This window comes from Anomaloglossus baeobatrachus, chromosome 2 (genome assembly GCF_048569485.1).
Source record: "Anomaloglossus baeobatrachus isolate aAnoBae1 chromosome 2, aAnoBae1.hap1, whole genome shotgun sequence".
In the NCBI taxonomy this organism is placed as follows: domain Eukaryota; kingdom Metazoa; phylum Chordata; class Amphibia; order Anura; family Aromobatidae; genus Anomaloglossus; species Anomaloglossus baeobatrachus.
The window spans coordinates 149,379,762-149,403,002 of NC_134354.1; the positions used below are offsets into that span (position 1 = coordinate 149,379,762).

The window sequence follows — 23,241 nt, forward strand, 5'->3', positions numbered from 1 at the left end:
ACCTCAGGGATAAAAGGAAAAAAATCACGGTATGGCTGCGCTGCTAGAGATGAAGGTAGGATGATGGTTTTAAGTATTTTTTTACAGATAATTGTGCCACAACGCGTTTCGGGGATGCATATTCCCCCTTCCTAGAGAGGTAGAGGCTACCTGAGGAAGGGGGAATATGCATCCCCGAAACTCGTTGTGGCACAATTATCTGTAATAAAATCCTTAAAACCATCATCCTACCTTCATCTCTAGCAGCGCAGCCATACCGTGATTTTTTTTCCTTTTATCCCTGAATCTTGTATCTCCATGTGGAGCTCACGGGGCTGCTGCAGCTAATCCGGGATTTGTCTGCATCTATCAACGCTTGCCTGAGGGCTGGTGAGTCACCGGCATCGTATTCACGGGACCGTCCATCCCAGAGGAGGAGCTGTGATTTAGCGCTGGTCCGGCAGCTGTGATCTCCACGTGGGATTTTCGATCGCGTGAGCAGCCACCTAGGACAGGACTCCTGTGGGTTTGAAAGGACCGGTTCCCCCGCTGATGTCAAGCAGTGCACCTTGCAATTCCCTACGGCTATCTCCCCAGCGTTGTACCTGATGTACAACAGTACCAGGTGAGTGTGTCCATCACATTGTTTTACTTTCATCATCAGTTTTCACACAGGAGCGCCCTCTCTGTCTTTTATTGCCAATCACACCTCTGTAGCTGGTCTAGCATTTTCATATGCTGCAGAGCTGTGATTGGCAACATCTTGGAGGTAGGAGTGAAACTGTACACACCCAGAGAAGTCTCTGAAGAAATGCACGGTTGGACTTCAGGCAGAGATTTCACATACTGCGCTCCAAAAGCAAGAAATGTGAATATGTCTGCAATGCAGTGGTGCAGCGCAAAAAGGAAAACTGCAGCAGAATCAGGGGAGGCCTGGTAGTTTTTACAAGGTATCTCAATTTTTTACCCACGTTATATGTCTTCTTTAAATATTCCTGGATCTAGCCTAATACTAGTAGTCGCCACATGCCTCAAGGAGGCCTGACTTGTGTACAGAGTAAAAAATAGTTCTCAGTGGTAAAATACAACCAGACATTTATAAAAATAGATCCTACGTTGCCGATGAAAGCTGCTCTACTTACATCTTAGGATCAGAAGGGCTCCATTGAGGACAGCCGAAAATAACTTGTCTTTCATCCCATGCTAGTAAAACGCAGCAGAGAATAACTAGACTAGTAGATATCACTTGTCAGGAGAGGTGACCCTGGGGCAGACAGATCACCCTGTCTCTGAACGGAGCCTCTTTTAGATGATGTTGTGTAGTGTATGTGTGGGATATTTTTGGGATAGAATAATTTTTGTAATTTTGACAAATAATGAATATTCAAGGAGAAAAATCCCGCCATTCATGTATTATTTTTGGGGGCATTTTTTCAAAGAACATAAGGCTTTCACACTCGGCTGGCTGTCCGTTTGGCGGTATTACTACGATTGTAATAGTAATAATGGTTTTTTTTATATATATATATATAATATATATATATATATATATATATATATATATATATATATATATATATATATATATATATATATATATATATATATATATATATGATATGGAATATGTTGGCACATTATATTTTATAACACTTTACAATTCACACGGCACATATACAAACCAGGTCAGACATTACAGAGTAGCACATAGCCCAGCAATTAAAAGCACCACTCTAGCAGGTTTTGGCTGAAGTGGTGCTTTTAATCTAAGTTTCCTGCCCCATTCTTATACTCACCTGCCTCCATCTTCACCTTTTATCTGTGCCGCTCTGGTTGTTGGCGCCATTACGTGACCGCAACTTCTGATTGGCCAGGAGTGAGAAGTTACATCACAAGCTCTTAATGCAGAACAAGGCCAGAATGAGGCTCCCATAGACTTACATTAAGTAGTGATCTCCGACGCGCTTCGAGAATTAATAGAGTAGCAAGCAGGTCACAAACTGCAGAAGATCGACCGGAGTGGTGGTGATAGAAGGTGAAGACAACGGCATGAAGGTATGAGAGTAGGGTCAGGGACTTTAGATTACCATACTAGCAAATAAAAAGAACCCACTGGAATGGGGCTTTAAACAAGAGAAGTGAGGGCTCTTTTCATAAGCGCTTACAATCTGGAAGGCAATATGGATGACAATAACGATAAGAAGTGCTTATAATGTTTGGCCTAGCCACACCAGTATCTGTAAATGTCAAGATAGCAAGATGCTACTGGATGCATGGAGGGTGTGGGAACAAATAGGAGCAGATTCTGAGGAAAATATAAAATTGGAGAATATAGAGAAATTAGATTAGTGAGGTGATGTGATAGGCATATCCATAGAAATATGTTTTTAAGGCATACGTAAATCTGTGGATAATGGGAATTAACCGGATTCTCTGGGGTAGTGCATTCCAGAAAGCCGGTGCGGCATGAGAAAAGTCTTAGAAATGGAAGTGAGAGATTAGCATCATGGAGGCTATACAATATATGGATCCCCTGATTTCCTAACTCTTAATTGTATTTTTATATAGATCTTTTTTTGAGTCAGGTATACCAGATAATTCATGCCATCGACAAGGACATCCGATATTTCATATCTGGCTCTTTACATGAGATAATGGTACAATTTTTGGTTTTGGACTTTCCAAGATTTGTATTAGACTTTCCAAAAGTGTCTATCCTCAATGGAAATATACATTAGACATTTTTACTCATTTTTTACCGACCACTCTGTTTGTGACTAACTTTTAGAATAGCAGCTGATTGATTCAATGGGACTGGACAACTTTTAATGGACATGACCTGTCTAGACTATTGTCAGGGGAAATGGCATCCTTTGTTGTAATAAGGGTTTATCTGAGCTGTCTCACTTCAGCATTGGGAGGTGACATTGAAATGACCGCCACTTGTCAGGTCTCAGGAGCACAGCTAACGGGTTTTGTGCAAACATCCTATTTTAATTAATGTGACTGAAGCACAGTTATTGCTGGTCACACATAAGGCATGCGAATACCTGGCATGGAGCTGTCCACACAACCCCAGCAGCACCTGTATGCTCCCAATGCAGAATTTAGAGATGCATAATAAGCCCTTAAAGGAAACCTGTCACTGGATTTGGGGCCTATCAGCTGCAGCCACCACCAGTGGGCTCTTATATACAGCATTCTAACATGCTGTATATAAGAGCTCAGGTCGCTGTATAGAACGTAAAAATCACTTTATAATACTTATCTAAACGGTCGCTGCAGTGGAGTTGGGCCATATGGGTGTCTCCATTCTTCGGTGCCTCTTCTTTCGGCCATCTTTATCCTTCTTCTGAAGCCAGGGTGCATGATGCGTCCTATGTCATTCACACTCGCCGGCATTGAGGTCCTGCGCAAGCCTGCACACAGGCTTCAGAAGGACCACGAAGATGGCCGAAATAGGAGGCACCAGCACCAGAGAATGGAGATGCCCATATGACCCAACTCCACCGCAGCGACCGTTTAGGTAAGTATTATAAAGTGATTTTTACGTTCTACACAGCGTCCTGGGCTCTTATATACAGCATGTTAGAATGCTATATATAAGAGCCCACTGGTGGTGGCCGCAGCTGATAGGTTCCTTTTAAAGAGGGATAAGGCTTTGCCAGAGGAACGTATTAGCCGCTAGCTGTCCTCTCCCCACTGAGAACAATACATTCTCCAAGTTCATTTGTATGGGGAATTTATTAGGAATAGCTGTTGGCCAAACTATCTTAGCTAACAATATTGAACATGTATGACTACATTGAGAGTTCCCTCACGGTAGAGTAACTTGGAGGGCTTCTATACTTGAGTACACCAGCTAGAGTGCTCGCTACCATATACATGAAATATATGTTTCTATAGAGTCGGCATGATCTTTCACATGGAGCCGCCCCCAATAATTGTGTGACACAGAAGGGTAATTTCTCAGACTTGCCATAAACTGCAGAAATACTGAAAAAATGCAGCACGCTAACATAATGCTCAAAGGTGGTCCTACTCCTCAGCTCCAGCTCTGAGATTATAGTCTCCTGTCCTTCTATATCTCTGGGACAGTCCCATAATCCACTATTGAGGAAGGCAGTGACCAGACTGGAGGGTATTTTATAGGCTTAGTCCAATTTATTTCCCTGTTATGAGGGACACCATTAGCATGTGTCACAATACTTTTGTAGACATAAAATGCTTATTTATCAAGGATAGGAATATGTCCGTGGAGGCCTTCATACATTTTAGATTGATGTCAACCAAACCCACTGATTTCGGTTGGTTCTGCCCACCATCTGATGTATATGGAGCCTCCTGCCTCTCCCGATACAGATGATGGTTGGGAAGAGAAGGCTTGTGCTGCTGGAATTTCAACATTGGATCCTTTGTTTTTAGGGGAGACAAGGACAATGACAGCTGTTTTCTCTTCTTTCTCCATTAAAAATACATGAAAGCTAAGCCGAGCCAAGAGCTTATGTATATGAAAGAGCCACGAGAGAAAACCGTTCTGCCATCAGCTAGTGCATGTTAATTGCCAGCTTAGAAGGGACCTGTCACCACCCAAAACACTATTTACCTGCTCGTATAGTGAGAATTTGGGGAATTTGCAGCTGAATAGCGTTTTAACCATGATTTACTGTTTAACTGCAAATGTGGCTACAGGAAGAAAATTAAGTTTTATTCTTTCTGCAACCGATCACATTCAATCATCAGGGTGGTGCTGGGAGATCTAAAAGTCATCGCACACAACATAGTCTGCATTCTGGAACCGCTCCACCTACATCTTGATTGTAGTGTAAGGCCCTGTGCGCACGCTGCGGATTTTACCGCGGATTTCGCTGAAAGAATGCTGCAGAAAATGTTTATAACCTTTCTGCAGTCATTCCCCAGCAAAACCTATGGGGATTAAAAATTCTGTGCGGACATTGCCTTTTTTTGTCCCTGCAGGTTTTGCCGCGGATTTTCCGCTGCGGAATTAATGTGCATGTCACTTCTTTTCCGCAGGTACCTGCGGTTTTTGCCATAGTTAATGGTAAAAAAAAAACGCAGGGAACAACCTGCAGAAAAACCGCGGCCAAACCGCGGTAAATCCGCTTGTGGTGTTCGGGTGATGTTAGATGCGGTTTTAACCACAGGTGCGGTAATCGTTCAAGGCTGCGGAATTTTCTTAAGAAAATTCCATTTTCTAGTGCGCACAGGGCATAAGTGTGTAAAGCAGGCTGCAATCAAGGTGCAGGGGGAGTGATAACCGCTCTCTCACTTGTGTACTGAGCTGTGACTTTTATTGCCCTGATGACTGAAATTCAGCAGCTGCAGGGAGAATATAACAGTATTTTCCTCTCTGGTCGCTCTTCCATTCACACCACAAAACATGGCTAAAACACATTATACCTGCAGATTACTACAATATCTGCATGTAAATAGTATTTTAGGAGGGGACATGTTTTCTTTACAGTGGTTGTCCCATCTTCTTAAATAAGTAAAATTACAAAGAGCGTCTAAAAACAAGTAATTTTTTTCTTCACCTCTTTTTAAAAATCCTCTCCAATCTCAAGGAAAGCTTTATAATTGTATAGCTTACTACTTGTTGCCTATCTCCTAGGCAAGGAGCACAGCACTTACAAGCTCTTTGCTGTAGAGCTTGTAAGCACTGTGGTGAAGCTGGCTGGATCCTGACTGCCTCGGTTCCCCATGCTCCTCCAATGTAGCAAAGAAGCACCTTTCTTACCGAAGAGAAAACCACTCCGCTTTTGTCAGGGTATAGCTGCGCCACTGGATCTGTCGAATATAAAGAACTTGATGGTACAAATCGTTTATGTCAAATAACTATGGTAGGACATCTTTTATGTAGGATAGCTGAACGATTAGGTTTGTAAATCTTCATTCCCAAGGAGAAAGAAATCGCTGTATGTTGTTATAACCCTTCAAGGTCAAATAATATTATTGTTTCAGCCTGGGAATTTTAATTGTGCAGTGGAATTCACTGGAAACAGATACCACAGCGTTTTCATATTTACATTTATGCTGAGACCCTAAAGTGGAAGCATTTTTGTAGACTTTTAGGTGCAGTTTTTCCAGCCCTTCCCGTCCCACCCCTCATCTATGCACATACCTTAGACATTTATTAAATTACGTCATGTACTAATATTGGCATATGCCACCTTAAATGACTTTATTGCTTGTTTTCTGTCTGGTAGTTTAAGTATGTCTTTCAGATATTTCTGTCTCGATGTTGTCTGTTTTTTTTCTTTTTTTTCTCTTTTAGAACCCGGTGACTGGACTGTTACCTGCCAGTCAAGAACAGCAGGATGCCTGGGTCCGGGACAATGTGTACAGCATTCTGGCTGTTTGGGGTCTGGGAATGGCCTACAGGAAAAATGCTGACCGAGATGAGGACAAAGCTAAGGCCTACGAGTTAGAGCAGGTACGGACATATACAACGTATACATCATGATGAATTCACTGAAACAAAATCTTAAAACCGTCTCCATTTATTGAATATGAGGTATGAGTGCTACACACGCAATTACACAAACACTTATTGGCATGGTATCAGTGAGGTTATTAATGGATGTCTGAGGACTGTTCTTGCATGTTGAATTCATTTGGACATGCGAATCATCAAGATCCTCTGCTGGCAGCTCCCTTTTGGAATTTCTGGCAAATGATGTTCCAGATGTGCTTGATGGGAGACAAGTCCAGAGATGCTGCAGGCCATCATGTTAGGCCCCACTAGCTGCTTACAGTAGCACAAGCAACATGTGGCCTGTTGTTGGCATCTTGAAAAATGGCCGAACCACTGGTTCCACAACCAGGTCACTGTAACACCAAACTGTGATTGTGCTTGGAATAAAGACTAGAGCGCTCTAGCAACCGTACATTTTGCCACACCTGGGAGTATGACCAGTGTTTATGACGAAAGTCTGCAGACACTATATGACTGCAAACGTTTGAATCCTCACAGCAAAGGAACCAAGCACTGTCAGAATTCTTCGGGGCCTCACTTGTAGTCAGAATGTGGCCAAGAGTATGCATGTCACTTATTCTCAGTCACATGACCATCCTCTCCTGCCGCCATCTCTGGAGAATCCTGACAGTGTGTGGTTTGCTCACTTTAAAAAAAAAAAAAAAATCTGTCTGCAGGTTTTTGCTATATAAACTGAAGCAAGCTTGCTGTAAGGCAGAGGTTCCCAACTCCAGTCCTCAAGGCACACCAACAGTGCATGTTTTCAGGATTTCTTTAGCATTGCATGGGTGTTGGATTCAGCACCTTTGCAGGTGATTAAATTATCACCTGTGCAATACTAAGGAAATCCTGAAAACATGCACTGTTGGTGTGCCTTGAGGACTGGAGTTGGGAACCTCTGCTGTAAGGGTTAAGACAGAAAGTTAAGGCATGCCTGTGCTGTCACAGTCCGATCTTTTGTTTATTTGCTATGTTTGTTTTAGAAGCCGCACCCTTATCATTGCTGTGTCTAGCTCCTTTGTGCCATGTTGTCCAGCGGGTCTCCTCTGATTTACCCCTCACTGTCAATGTACAATCTCTATAGAGAGCCTGGTGTGGACGGGGACAGCTCCCTGGGCTCAGCTACATGACTAAAGCTAAAAATTCACATTGTGTCAAAAAGATGCACCCAGTAATCTATGAGATACATTGTTGGATTCAGGACCTCTTTGCCTACATCATGCTACTCTCAGGTGAGGTAGCAAAAACCCACTGACAAATCCCCTTTTAGGATTAAGATATAGTGACTGCAGACTTTCACCTCAAACCTGGACAATCCCTTTAAGTTTTGATACTCCAGTTCTGCTGCTTTTTCAAACCTAGGGCTGTAATGAACATTTTTTTTGCATGGTTCTTTGTTTTCTCATGATATACCTAACCAGATAAGGGCCATGTTCAGTCTGTACAGACCGGTCCAGTTTTTACGCATTTCATAAACTCTACCATTTCTTCAAAAGACACCAGAATAAATTCTAAACTATAGCACTCGGTGTACGACTGTAAGATATGACCTGGAATGACTGAGCCGTCTCCTAATCCACCATTGAAAGATCCGTCTGTTGTGTCCATATGTTGCTTCGCCTCTTCTGTTACCATCTGTTAGTTTTAGGTGAAAGGAGGAGATTTTGAATGAATAACATATACTGTATGTACAAGGCCTAAAATGTCTTTATTTAAGCCAAGGCTGGAGAAACCCTAAGCATGCGCTAGACGTGGAGAAATATTCTGTTCTTGGTTCTTTTTTTTTATGGACTTTATTATTTTGGTTTTAAGTGTCTTATTTCTTATAAAATAGATTTATTCACAGCAAATATGATAAATGTGTGATCCTTGAGGGTCCTGCCGCTGGGACCCTCAGTGACCCAAAGGCTAGCAAAGTTCTCTGTGCGAATGGAGCAGTTGTGTGCGTGTGTGATGTCTGTTCTTGTCGGACAAGGGGACTTAAGGACCCGTCTTTTGGAATTAGTCGGGGTCCTGGAGATAAACACCTAGTTTTCAAATATTTATCATCGCTCCTTCAGGCATACATATCACAAAGCCCCAACGAAATGCGGTTTACGTTTGCTTTTACACTTGTCTAACCAGATTCCAAAATGTTTAAGATTTTGTTCATCGCTGTCCATTTTGTTAATGTGTTCTGTCTGCAGTGCTGAAATTTGCCCTGTTAGTTATTGGAAATGTATAAATTCCCATTTACATTTCTAATAAAGTAATCGTCCAGAGCATTGGACAAGTCGGAGCATTTTCACTGTAATAGAGTTGCTACTCCACTCATGTTAGACGTTGTGCCGCTGCGCACTACTGAGAATCCACGGCTGTATGTGACTGCAGCCAAAGTGATGCCTCATACAGAGTGATGCCCCATACAGTGACGTCACCTTGGCCATATCGTATACCTACTGACGGTGATCATACATTTTTTTTTATTTCACATCCATATTTTAATTTGCCCTATGTCCTGACTGAACTTCCCCTTTAAATCATTCCTCATTCATCCGCCGTTCTTATTAACACCTACGTTATGTGTCGTAATTGATATGTTTGCCCTTTTCACAGTGAAATCAAATCCTCTCTATGTGAATTATCCAAGGGCTTTCCTATTAACCCCTAGTGTCTATTCATCTAAGGCCTCTGACTCTCTTTACATTGGCTAGCTCCTCTGTGCTGTGCTAGCCTTTAGGGTGTGATTATACTGCAGTAACAATACCGTTTGGTACCTATTCAAGGTGTTTCCATTGTTGACTGTATTATACAACTCCTCATAGTTGTTACTTTCTGCTTGTGAAAAATAATTTTGATTATATGCCCTATGTTATCAAATGTATATAGATACCTACAAATTAGACATACAGATGTTTTATGACACCCCAAACTAAATTCATTAGCATTAGCATGGAGGTTGTCCCAGACATACGGAAGTTTTATGACACCCCATACTAATTCCATTAGTATGGAAGTGGTCCCTACTTTCTGAATATAACCAATTTCACTCAATTCAATTAATACTAGTTAACCCCTTTGGTGAACACCGTAAAAAATAAAATGGAGCAAAAACCTATGCTTTTTCATCATGCAGCCACAAAAAATGGAATAAAATGCGATCAAAAAGTTGTATATATACAAAAATGCTATCTCTGAAAACGGCATCTTCTTCCACAAAAAATAAGCTGCCACACAACTCGGTCAGCGGAAAAATAAATTAAGTTTTCGGAATATAGTGTGCAAAAACAATTATTTTTTCTATAAAATTATTTTTATTCTGTTAAAGCAGTAAAACATAAAAAATATATAAATCTGTTATTGATGTACTGACCCAAAAAATAAAATCAATTTTACCTCTCGGTTGTTTATTTTGCCTGTCAAAGATGGCAGTAAGGCCCTGCTCACATTTATCCTGCCCTCTATGCTTAGCGCTTAGCCCGGGGTTTACATGTAAATCTCTAAAATGCATGATTCCGGCTAAACCCTTTAATGGAACATTCACTATGAGGCAGATGGAGACATTGTTGTTTGTCCTTTGATCTGGCAGTTTCCATCTTTTTAATCCCTTTGTGACGTATATTTATGCAGGCTTCCTGGCCCACCAAGGAAAACAGTGGATCCCGCGGTGGGCCCCTGATGCTGACAGTCTCTCTCTTCCAGCATACAGCACATACGCTGTATGTTCTATTTTAAGCTCCTTCCCTCCCCACCCATCAGAAGATCAGAGAACAGCTGAGCGTGCGCCTATCTTCCTAGCACAGTCATAGCGCTTGCACTGCTCCCCAAGCCTGTAAGCCCCCACTATGCAATGAGTGCCGCAGGAATATGAGAAAGCACTAATGAGATCCTGTCCCTCCCCTGCACTGCGATAGCTCTGTAGTCGACACTAGCAGGAGGAGAAAGTTACAGAGGAGCACAGTGCTGACCTGAAGTGAGTACTAGAGCTTCCTGAATTAGATCTCTAGCACGACTATCCTCTTCTATCCTCCACGCCATCAAAATCAGCTTTTTCCTATTTGCTCCTCACAGCTGCAGTTTCCTGCCCCCTTCCCCCTACTGCCCTGTTGCTGATGATTAGTGATTGGTGAACCTGAACTGTAAAGTTTGAGGCCTGTACCAGACACCTATTGTCCATGCACGGACCCCGAACACAGGCTTCTCAGAGAAGTCCGTGTTACCATTTGAGTTCTGCCGCTTGGAAGATGATAGAAATTAAAAAAGGAAAGAGAGAATAAGGAATAAAGCAATACTGTTATACTTAGACCTTCACCACAGCTGTAACACTACTTTTTTGTCCGATCATTAGCTCTCATACATATTCACTGCTTCCTCTGCCCACCATCAGTTCCGACGTCAATTATTGGCTGCAGTCAGACCCCGCTCCCACCTTGTGTGACCGTGTCTATGATTGGTTGGAATCACACATGTTGTCTGCATCCCTATAATGGTGTAAAAATAAATCTATTAAAAAAATGGAGCAGGATCCCCCCCATATTGTGATACCCAGCGCAGATAAAGCAGACTGCTACAGGCTGCAGCCAACAACCGTGCACTTATCTTAGCTGTGTATCAAAATAAGAGGGACCCTATGCATCTTTTTAATTATTTAAATAACTATATAATTTTAAAAATGATGTGCGGTTCCCCCCCCCCCCCAATTTTGTTACCAATCAATACCACATCATAACGCATGCAGTTTTTATGCGATTTTGTTTTTTTCGCCACGAGGTGTAGATTAGCTTCAGGAATATGGTGAAAAAATGTTAACTCCAAATCTGCATCTCTTAGCAAAAAAAAATGCACAAAAGCGGTTTTACGCCGTTTTGGTGCGATTTTCTGCCAGGAGATGCAAATTTGAGGCTTAAATCTGGTCCCATAGACTTATGTGGAGACCGATGTCTGACCAGAAATCCTGGATCAAGTCCGGGCCAAAACCAGGTTTTTCTTTTAAACCCGGTCAGACCCGCCGATCCCGGGTATCTGTGAGTCTGCCCATCGCTAGTTATGATCTAAGTGATGCTGGTCAGAAAAGACAGATTTTGGCCTTGTCGGGAAGGTGAAAACAGGCCTGGCGGTGAAGGGGTTAATGTCATCTAATCTATACAATTCAATTGAAAAACAAACTTAAATCTTTTCAGGTGGAAAAAGAAAGATTAAAGCACTAAAAATAATGTGGTTTCATAAATATGCAGATCCTTAAACTGATACTTTTGTTGACGTACCCTTTTGAATTTATGACAATGTGGCACCCATGCGGTCTGGATGCCACAGCAGTTTTGCCCTCCCCCAAAGGGTTAACGCTGAGCCTGGAGGTAGTTGGGGAAGTCCATTGGCCAGTAAGTACCATTATTCAACACCGTTTCTCCCCCGGGCCAGCAGAGGGAGTGCTAAACCTGGAAGTACCAGGGAGATTCCTTAAGCTCTGACCTGGGGGTGGGGTTAGTCAGTCTGTGAGGAGAGTTCAGTGAGGAAAGAACTCGAGTAGTGTGGTGTGTGAGCTGGGAGCTGAGCCGGATCGCTCAGCCCTGGAAAACACAGTCCACAGTGAGGCAAAGAGTAGAAGGACACCCGGGGAGTGGAGCGCAGCCAGCTCACCCCGACGTCATCGCTGAAAAACTGAATACTGGAGTTCGGGGCCAATCGAGTACTCGAGTACCGGTTGTCGCATCTGGAGGACAAGAGGACTTCAGGTCTCCTGCCTACCCCACACCCAGAGGCACAGCTGTAGAGCCAGGACTTGGAGCCAGGATTGGAAGAGTGGCACCTGTGACAGTCCACTGCAGCCTGCCATACGGGGGAGGTAATAGATTACCTCAGAGAACGACGGAAGTGGCTCAGCATTGCTGAAGCAGCGGGACCCTGCTTACACAGACAGAGCGTAGGGATCAGGCCGCATTACTCAACTGGCCTGTGTGAGTTCCCTGACTGTTTCCAGGCTACCGGATCACCACTACCATCTGTAACAGGCTCCCTGGAGGTCACCGGTTGAGGACAAGTAAAGGAGAAGGTAAAAGAAATCATTGTCTGTGTCCGTTCCTTTCCACTGTCCTGTCAGCCGTGCACCTCATCAACATCCACCATAGACTTTACAAACGGTTGCCCCGGGCTTCCCACTCCACCTGTGGGGAGCAAGAAACACCTCAGCTGCCACTACACCAGCCCCAGGATTCCTGTCCAGCAGCTGCGGCTCCAAAGCCGCAATCCACAGTGGCATCACAAATCTTTTACAAACTTTATTACCACCTTCCCCAATACCGCCACATTAATTGACTCCGCCAGGGTCACAGAGCCGGGCCCCGCCACCACTGACTACCCCGGACTAGTCCGGCCCGACATCGAGTCACCTAAGGCCCTGGGGTGGGCGAGTCAACAGCATTCAGTCTTTTTGGGTAGGAGTCTATCAGTATGGCTCTTCTAGAATTGGCAATATTTATCAACTGTTCCTTGCATTAGTGCCTAAAGTTTGTCAGATTGAGGCATCTCCTGTGAACAGCGCCCTCTTCAGGTATTAACAGGTTTTCAATTGGATTCAGGTCTGGGCTTTCACGGAGACCTTCCAAAACCTTGATTTTCTTTTGGCAAAGCCATTCTTTTGTTGACGTAAAGGTATGCTTAGGTTTGTTGTTTTGCTGGAAGGTGAAATTCGTATTCATCTTCAGCTTGTAAGCAGATGCCTAGATGTTTTGTTGCAAAATTGACTGATATTTGTAAGTGTTTATAATTTCCTCCACCTTGACTATAACTACAGTTCTAACTGCTGAAAATCAACTTCAAAGGATAATGCTTCCTCCACCACGCTTCTCTGTTGGTATGGTGTTTTGTTGGTGATGTGCAGAGTTGGTTTTGCTCCAAACATACCTTTTTAGAGCTATGGACAAAAAGTTCAAACGTAATCTCATCAGACCATAACACATTTTTCCATATGCTTTTGAAAGACTTGATGTAGGTTTTAGGGCTTGAATGTTTTTACTTGTAAGAAAAGGCTTCTTGTCACCCTACCCCACAGGCCAGACATAAAGAATACAGGAAATTGTTGTCCCATGCAGTAAACAACCAGTACTTGACAGAAACTCCTGAAGCTCCTTTTTGCTGCTCTATGCCTCTTGGCAGTCTCCTTAACCAATTTTTCTTGAGGGACATCAAGTTCTAGATAATATTACTGTTGTGCCAAATTTAAGGTACTTCGTAATGAATAAGTCAATGTTCCATGGTATATAAAAATGCTTTGGAAATGTTTTTGTACCTTTCGCCTGATTGCTGAAAGTTGTCAATGAAATCCGTTTGCTGTGTTGTCAGCTGTTAAAGACATATTGTTTGCTGTAAAATGCAACTAAGAAAATGTCAGGGAAGTCCTACTAGAGCAGCTACATTTTATATGCGATTAATGGGAATCACATTAAATGATGACAGCAGTGTATTGACTACTATGTACAGTAACATGAGTTTATATGTGATTGTCTAATTCTGCGTATATATCCACTGTGGGTGTGAACAAAGCCAAATATGAATATTGATATTGTATTCCTTTTCTTCCTCCAGAGTGTTGTGAAGCTGATGCGTGGGGTCTTACACTGTATGCTCAGACAGGTAACATATTCTGTATTATTATTATTTATTATTATACCACCATTTATTCCATGGCGCTTTACCCATGAAAAGGGGTATATGTAATAGAAACAAGTACATTAATCAAACAATACAAGGTACAGACAGGTACAGGAGGAGAGAGGACTCTGCCCGCGAGGGCTCACAGTCTACAGATATGTTCTACAATCATTTGTTGCACAGAGTGACATGGTGTAACATAGTCAAAGAAGCCATTACCCTCGAAGACATCCAACTTTTGGGAGTTCCCAACACCTATTCTTCTTTTGGCTTGTAGGTGGTGTTCACCAATAAAAATGATCCCTTTTTTTTGTAAAATCTAATGTTCATTTATGAGAAATCTAGTGTAATAGTCATCTGCAAGTCAAGTTGGAAGTGCAGTGACCCGCCCCCAGTGCACTTCCAGCCTAATTTGTATATGGCTGCTACTTTACTTTTATGACTGACACATCAGATTTCTACTAAAAAGGATCCTTTTATTGGGGAGACAGATCTATGCATCAGTATCACTACTTACATATGTAAAAAAAAAAGTGCTGACAGATTCCCTAAAAGGTGCTGGTCATTTTATATTTCCTAACAAATATCTTTGGGGCGTGATTTTGTGACACTTAGTAAGTAGTGATGAGCGAGCACTACCATGCTCTGGTACTCAGTGCCCGTAACGAGCAATTCGACAATCGGATGGGCGCAACTCGATTACCGAGTATAATGGAAGACAAATGGGGAACTCGTGTGTTAGTGCCTTAACTCCAAATATACAGCTATCGCTTCCACAAGGCTTAATTCAGACTTCCAAAAGTCACGAACTTGTCCTATCAGTGATTTTTACAGATAGAACATTCCATTTTAATCTATGGAACTGTTCATGTGGTTCCTTTTTGGGTTTGTTTTTTTTTTGGACCGTATGTCTGTGAAGATAATCACAGATAAACTAGAAAACAGAAGCGCTGATAAGGTCTTACCAGATAAATAAAAGGGCAATGTGTAATAATGTACACTCACCTAATGTGGTTGTGAGGGTCACAACCACCTTAGATAGCATACAGATAATGGTGGCTGCCGCAGCCCCTCGTCGACGAGTCTTCAAAGCAGGAAACGAGAAGGGGTTAGCGCCGTGCATTCGTCAGTAAAGATGTAAAATTGTTGATTAATAATTCTTTTATTCCATAGGTCTACGCGTTTCGAGGTATGGAACCTCTTCCTCGGGACCAAAATATCAACAATATAATGTATTGTTGATATTTTGGTCCTGAGGAAGAGGTTCCATACCTCGAAACGCGTAGACCTATGGAATAAAAGAATTATTAATCAACAATTTTACATCTTTTCTGGCGAAGGTGCGGCGTTAACCCCTTCTCTCCTGCTTTGAAGATAATCACAGAGACATGTATCTGGAATTTTGATCTGTGATACAGATAAAGAAAATGGACGAGTCTATGTGGTGTGGTGCCATCAGTGTCCAGTTAGTGTTCTATCAGTGATTAACATTACAATGTATAGGAGAAGCAGTTGTAATTTTTTTTTTTTTTTAATACGTGAATATCCGTGATGGTAAAATCTGACACTGACTGAACACTGATGACCCTCAGGTCTAAAACACTGATGAACAACAGTCTGTGTATTAAGTACAAGAAGAATCAAAAGTGTCTGAATGAGACCTTAGAGTAAGATCTTTACTGTCCTCGGTGGTGACCTACATTGTGGTCAGAATGTATAGATACCTAATATGAGGCACACAAGATAGCTGGATCATAGAATATAAGCAATAATCAGGTATACCAGACTAGGGGGTGAAGGTATTGCGCTTCTAAGCAGTATTATGTACTGTTGCTTTGCCAATGTGATACAATTCTGTGTTTTAGGTTGAAAAAGTGGAAAAATTCAAACATACACAAAGTACAAGAGATTGTCTTCATGCAAAGTACAATACGGCTACCTGTAGCATTGTCGTAGGGGATGATCAATGGGGACATCTGCAAGTGGATGCTACCTCTCTGTTCCTGTTGTGTCTGGCAGAGATGACGGCTTCAGGTAACTTGAAAAATTGTTTGTGAATTTTGTATAAACTTTCACTTTATGGTAGTATCAAGATATGATGCTAGACAGTGGCACCATTAATTGGGGAAGGTTTGCAGTAACTGGCCATTACACAATGTATGGAGTGGCACCAGTTCCAGGGCATTGCAGTTCAGTAAATGAGCTGATCTGTGGGGCTGCTGAGAGTCCGATTCCTCTAATAATGATGGCTTATCCTAAGGATAAATCCTCTGTATTAACCACCATAGAAAACCTTTTTAAGATTGATTGTTGATTTGTTACTGAATGTATTGGCATGTATGTAATCATTAAAGGGGTATTCCCATCTCCAAGATCCTATCCCTATATATAGTAGGTCCCTGATCTGATGATCGGTGTGGGACCCATGCACAGGTCCCCACCAGTCATCAAGTTATCCTGTGGATGGGCAATAACTTGTTTTAACCAGACAAACCCTTTAAAAAGATGAATATTTGTGACCTGATTGGGAATGTCTAAATATTAACATGATTAACATGTGCTCTTCAGGACTCCGCATTGTGTTCTCCCTGGATGAAGTGGCCTTTATACAGAATCTGGTGTTTTATATCGAAGCTGCTTATAAAGTTGCTGTAAGTTTAACCATTGTAAAAACTTAAAAAAATATTATAAATGTAATTATAAGGTGTCTGATGAGTACAATGTTTAACAGGCTTTTTACAGTACAGTATACATGAAAATATATATTCCTTAACACCTTAGTACTTCATGATGAAAATATTCTTTATAGATCAGGTCAGTGTGTGAAGTTGGCTCAGGAGCTGAGCTCAATCTACACAGAGCAGACGTAGGCAGTGTTACACAGCCAGCATCTGCTTCTAACAGCATCGATTGGAGCTATCTCCAACTACTTCTCTTAACCTCTTAAATGCTGTTGTCAAATACGGACAGCAGCATTTAGGCTGTGTAATCCCATGCTCAGGTTCTAGTGATTGCAGAGTCAAGTTCCCTATAGAAACTAAAAAAAAGCAATAAACTTATTTCTCAGGTGCTTCTTTGGGGCACACAGAAACCATGGGTAATATGTTGCCACCTGGGGGCTGTCAGTAAGAATACATGTTAGCAGGCTGTTGGAGAGACTTTTTGTAACACCTAGGTATTCAGTCGCAAGATTTTTGTGCGCTTTTTTAACTTCCAGAAACAGTCTTATTCTCTGAAAGAGATATAGTATCCTTCAGTCATTGAATTTTATGGAAGAGAAATGAATAGACACACAAGGTGCAACTGGGAGATTTTCTGTACAGTTTAATTCAGTTTAATTTGGATTCTACTATGACTGTCTCCTGTGTTCTCCTTCTTAGGATTATGGAATGTGGGAGCGAGGAGACAAAACTAATCAAGGAATTCCTGAACTCAATGCGAGCTCCGTGGGGATGGCCAAAGTAAGACATACGGGTTCATGCATCGTCTATATGCCGCTAACAGCTTTGACCACAAAAAGTCTTGTGATTTGTGTTCACCTATTTTCTTTGTTCACTTATTTTGCACTTCTTTGTACTTCGCCAACCTTCTCCTTATGTTACTGATCTGAATTTTCTTATGTTTTTTAAAGCTTTGTGTTTATATTTGTAACAATAGTTAGAAAATAAATGTAACAATGCAATCAATACCCGAGGGGTAAACTGAGCAATAGGTTGTGTGATTATAGGCTGCTCTTGAAGCTATTGATGAGCTGGACCTGTTTGGTGCTCATGGAGGTCCCAGATCGGTGATCCATGTTCTTCCTGATGACGTAGAGCATTGTCAGGTAAGGATCACTTCTAATCTAAGATGAAGGACGTATTACATGCAGAAATCCATTGGACGTCAAGAAAAAGTAGATTGCTTCAATCTTTAAGGCTATACAGTGCCTTTAAATGGGTATTCTAATCTCAAAAAATTCATGGCAATTCCATAATACATGCCACCTTCATTTTTTTGGCGTATTGTGGTCCATTTAGCTGTCACTTTCCCATAATCCTCGTAGTCTTCAACACACGGGCATAAGTGGGAAATTGGAAGCTCCTGATGAGTCCCATAGTTTGGGCCTCATCTATCAGATATTTATGGCATGCGTAGTGGATAAATGCCTGCGACGGACTTAAAGGCAAGAGCGATCTTTGGCCTGTGTATATTTGTAAAGTCGTCTTAGTATTTCTTTTTCGACTTTATGCATTGGGTGCTGTATTTCTTAATACCGTGAATATCTGGAAGATTATCTGGTGTCCATTTAAAGATCAGTGAGTCGGGGCTGCACAGAGCTTTTGGTGTGCTGGATCCAGTTTCCACTTGCATACTTCCAGTAATGGTGCATAGGAATAGCCCGCCATGGGGCCACGAAGCAGCAGAAGTCAAGATATGTAAGATATGGCTTTTACTGCTGACACATTTACAAATAAAATAATGTAATTGTTGAAGCCTCATATGATCATGACTCACCGGGTTAGACCGGCATTTTCTTTGGTGTGTTTATTTGGTCCATAATAAAATCTTATGTGTTTCCTTCTCTTTACAGTCAATCCTTTATTCTATGCTGCCCAGAGCATCCACATCAAAAGAGATCGACGCCGGTCTGTTTTCTATCATTTCATACCCAGCCTTTGCGGTGGAAGACATAAACCTGGTTAATGTGACCAAAAATGAAATCCTCACAAAGTTACAAGTATGTTTTTTTGCTTTTCAGGCCATCTAGCGTGAGCTGGAAGGCAGCAGCTTAGGTTCTGCTCACATCTGTTTTGGAGGTTCCATAAGGAGACTTCATCATAGAGTCCATCCAAAATGCTGGACAAAATAGCGAAATATGCTATATTGTCTGGTAAAAATGACAGACGCCATGAGAAAAACCTGACAGACCCCATTATAGTCAATGAGATCCATCAGCGCTGTTGGAGGCCACCATAAGACAGCTCTTGCCCTGTGAACAATGCCTTTAGGGTCGCAATCCTGCAGCAATTTTTTTTTCTTGTATTTCCAGTGCGTTTTTCCATGACTAAAAAAAACTCTGCATTTTACAGTCCAAGCAAAATGCTAAAGATTTCTGAAATCTCATGCATAGTTCAAATGAATGTGTAAAAACACAAGTAAAAAAGTAACAAAAACATTCTTATTATACGTTACGATTTTTCCGCCAAGAGATGTGTTTTAACTGTAGAAATTTTTTAAGGCAAAAAGTCAACATTTGAGCATATCCTTAGGGGTTGTTCACACACGAGTAACAAAACACCAAAAATGCACATATAAACAAGTAAAAAATGTGCATATTTTAAGATAATCTTATATATGAGCCCTGCTATGTACTGTGTAATGGCTGTGTCTGACCAAACAAGGACATGGTCTGATCATACCACATCTCCTGGGCAGGGCAAGACACAAAAGAGTATACAGACAGCACAGCACGGGATCGCAAATTATTCTTTCTTTTAAGGTAAAACATTTTTTTTTTATTTTAAAACGGGCAGGGATTTTTTTAACCTCACCCGTAATCCCGTGCTGTAATGTCTTTTATACTTTTTTTTAATTTTTTTTTAAACGCATCAAATTGTGGAAATTATTTTTACTCCAATATCTATTCATTAAAATATACTTTAAAATGAACTTTGTTCATGGAACAACCCCTTCAAGTATTTGCAGCATATGTTTTGCATTAAAGGGAAGCAACCAGCAGGATTTTCATATATAAAGTAAAGCCAGTGCTGTACTGGTGCTAGGATGCTGAATGTAAGCATAGCTTGTGTTCTGAGATTGGAGGTTTTATTTCAGAAATATGTGCAAGTAAAGTTCCAGCAATGCACTGCTATATGATTAATAGGTGCAACAGAGGTGGGAATATGTGGGTCGGGTCTTGCTATCCATTCCCAACACTGTCTGTCTGCCTGTGCCAGAAGTAACGTGTATGACAGCAACATATAGAGAGGAAGGGCAGGCAGCAGACAGGGGCGGATATAGATAGCAAAGCCCGACCCACATATTCCATTCCTGTTGCACCTATTAATCATATAACAGTGCATTGCTATAACTTTACTTGCACATATTTCTGAAATAAAACATCCAGTCTCAGAACACAAGCTATGCTTACATTCAGCGTCCTAGCACCAGTACAGCACTGGCTTTACTTTATATATGAAAATCCTGCTGGTTCTCTTTAAGAAACAAGCGTGTGTACATGCCTTTATGGTTTAAATGGGTTAAAAACACTGCAAAGACAATAAAATAATTGTGATGCTACAGATTTGAAAAAATGCTTTGATGGTTGAAATCTGGAAGGAAGAAATTATCAATGTGTGCTTGAGATTTCAGAAATGCCATTCACTTTGCTGGTGCTGTAATGTGCAGGTTTTTTTTATACGTTAAATAAGACAACGCCGTGTGTGAACAAGCCCTTACGCTAATGTGAGCTATTAGATTGCTCTTCTATCTGCACATATCCTTCAACCCTGCCATCCCTGGTAGCCACATCTAGAAGCTCGACTTCACTTGGGTCTTTGTGAATCTGTATGCTGTCTGTAGTTGGACTGAATTTTATGGTGTAATTCCATGACCCTGGTTTATCATGTCCTTACCAGTCATCTTTTATTTTCCTTCAAGGGAAGGTATGGCTGCTGTCGATTTCTCAGAGATGGTTATAAAACTCCAAGAGAGGTAAGAACGTGATTTCCTACAGTCCCTGGCCCGTAGCTTTAGTCTGAACACGACCTATATTTTCTTAGCATCTTGTAGATATGTATCATGTATATTCTTAGTGAGCTCTGTATTTATTCATTTTTACATGGTTGCAAATTTTCAGACAAGTGTGATTATACTCTGTACCTAATATACCTTCTTACCAGTTTTCCTTAAATATTCTCAGGATCCAACCAGGTTACATTATGACTCAACGGAGCTGAAGTTGTTTGAGAACATTGAATGCGAGTGGCCAATATTCTGGACTTATCTCGTCATTGATGGGGTTTTTAATGGAGACTTAGTTCAGGTATGGCAAAAAATATATAAAACAATTACTTGTTAAAAAAAAATCTTTAAAAAAGACAAGTTAAAAAAAAATCCAAGGAGAATCACTGATCAGAGAGACTGACATGCTGTTGTTACATGGTGATGTTAGAGTGCAATATATATAATTTCTAGGCATAAGCAAATAGTCTAATATTCATGTTTGGATTATTCGAGCCGAATAATTTCTATTATTCATACCAAGTATTAAACCTAATGCAAGTCAATGTGAAACTCAAATAATTTTCAGTAGGACCTTGGAAGTCGGTCCGGGAGGGCTGTAAAAATGCTGCAATGGATGGAAAGTGCTGAAACGGAATGGGAATTGCATGGGGAAAATACCCGGATTCACTTCGCATTCACATTTGGTCTCTGGGAATAATGATGTCAAAGTATTACACCACTTTTACAAAGTGACACTCAAAGCTCCAAAACCCAATATAAATTGTATTTTACAGGAAAAAAGTAGCGTTTTTGCTTTTGTTTTTCTCATTGCTTATAATGGTGAAAAAAAAATCACTAGGAAATGTAAGGCTCTGTGCACATACTGCATTTTTTTATCAAGCTTTTGATGCGTTTGTTGGTGCAGATTTGGTGCAGATATGTCACAAATCTGTATGCCTATCCTTATGCCAGCAAAGTCAATGAGAATTCTGAAGTGCTGTTTGCATGTGGTCAGGTCTTCAGGTTCCTTTTGAAGGTTTTCACGGTAGGCAAGAGTCTAAAGGGTACTTTACACATATAACCACACTTTCCACATTTTGTATCGAAGTACTCAGAGGTGCATCTTATCAATCGATATATAACCACTTATACCCTTGAACCAAGAATATATACATGATGCCATGCTTCTATAAAAGTTATACTTTATTTCATAAACTAAAACACATACATAGACACAATGGCACAACAGGGTAGAGAAAGTGCAACTGTAACTCCCACAGATTGGAAGGAGGGTGGGTTGGAGAAAAAAGAGTCTCTCAAGTCCTAGCATAATACTTAGTCATTAATCCAAATTTAATAAATATTTAATTTACAGATATCAATTTACCGTCATGTATATCCATAGAGGTCATACAGGGAATAGCCAGGGGTAGGCTCTTTGTGTGTGAGCTTTCCAATTCAATTATTTAACCTAAGAAGCCGATTAAAGCTACATTCGTTTTGTGTGCGTCCCTAATGGGTACATGTCTACCAGCACACCTGCTCATGACTAGGAGACACCCCTGTACCTATATCCCTAACTAGATTAGTTGAATGCTAATAGATTGTAAAATAGCTTCATAACCTGTGGATTGTCACACAGCCATGGGTCGCAAGGGGGGCCATCAAACAACACTGGTCCCACATAATGTTACAACTTCAAACACTTGCAAGCCCTTCAAAATCACAGCATCCAAAAAATTCCCAAGTTCAATAGGCTTACAAATGTATGATGTTAATACTAACCATACTTCCACCCTCACCTGCACTATTTACAGGTCGGGTGGTGCTGGAAAGAGTATTACTTGCTTTACACCAAGCTATGGGGGTACTTTACACGCTGCGATATCGGTACCGATATCGCTAGCTAGCGTACCCGCCCCTGTCAGTTGTGCATCACGGGCAAATCGCTGCCCGTGGTGCACAACATCGCTAACACCCGTCACACGGACTTACCATCCCTGCGACGTCGCTCTGGCCAGCGATCTGCCTCCTTTCTAAGGGGGTGGTTCGTGCGGCGTCACAGCACCGTCACACGGCAGCCGTCCTATAGCAGAGGAGGGGCGGAGATGAGCGGCCGGAACATGTCGCCCACCTCCTTCCTTCCTCATTGCTGGTGGACGCAGGTAAGGAGATGTTCGTCGTTCCTGCGGTGTCACACATAGCGATGTGTGCTGCAGCAGCAACGATATTTGGAAAAGGAGCGACGTGTCAACGAGCAACGATTTTTCACGTTTTTGCGCTGGTTGATCGTTGCTCCTTGGTGTCACACGCTGCGATGTCGCTAACGGCGCCGAATATGCGTCACTAACAACGTGACCCCGACGATATATCGTTAGTGATGTCGCAGCGTGAAAAGCACTCTTAATGTGTTCGGGCACAGAGTTCCAGAG

General features: G+C 41.6%; 1 protein-coding gene across 4 annotated transcripts in view; it reads left to right on the plus strand.

Moving 5' to 3' along the window:
* PHKA2 (phosphorylase kinase regulatory subunit alpha 2) overlaps positions 1-23,241 on the plus strand; it is a 162,928-nt gene that overhangs the window by 25,169 nt on the left and 114,518 nt on the right. For all 4 annotated transcript variants that reach the window (XM_075335438.1, XM_075335439.1, XM_075335442.1 and 1 more), the window contains 9 exons: positions 6,275-6,433; positions 14,036-14,083; positions 15,967-16,135; positions 16,670-16,752; positions 17,482-17,562; positions 17,829-17,927; positions 18,675-18,821; positions 20,744-20,797; positions 21,006-21,128. In XM_075335438.1, the coding sequence (XP_075191553.1) occupies positions 6,275-6,433; positions 14,036-14,083; positions 15,967-16,135; positions 16,670-16,752; positions 17,482-17,562; positions 17,829-17,927; positions 18,675-18,821; positions 20,744-20,797; positions 21,006-21,128 (963 nt within the window). The remainder of the gene's footprint in view (positions 1-6,274; positions 6,434-14,035; positions 14,084-15,966; positions 16,136-16,669; positions 16,753-17,481; positions 17,563-17,828; positions 17,928-18,674; positions 18,822-20,743; positions 20,798-21,005; positions 21,129-23,241) is intronic.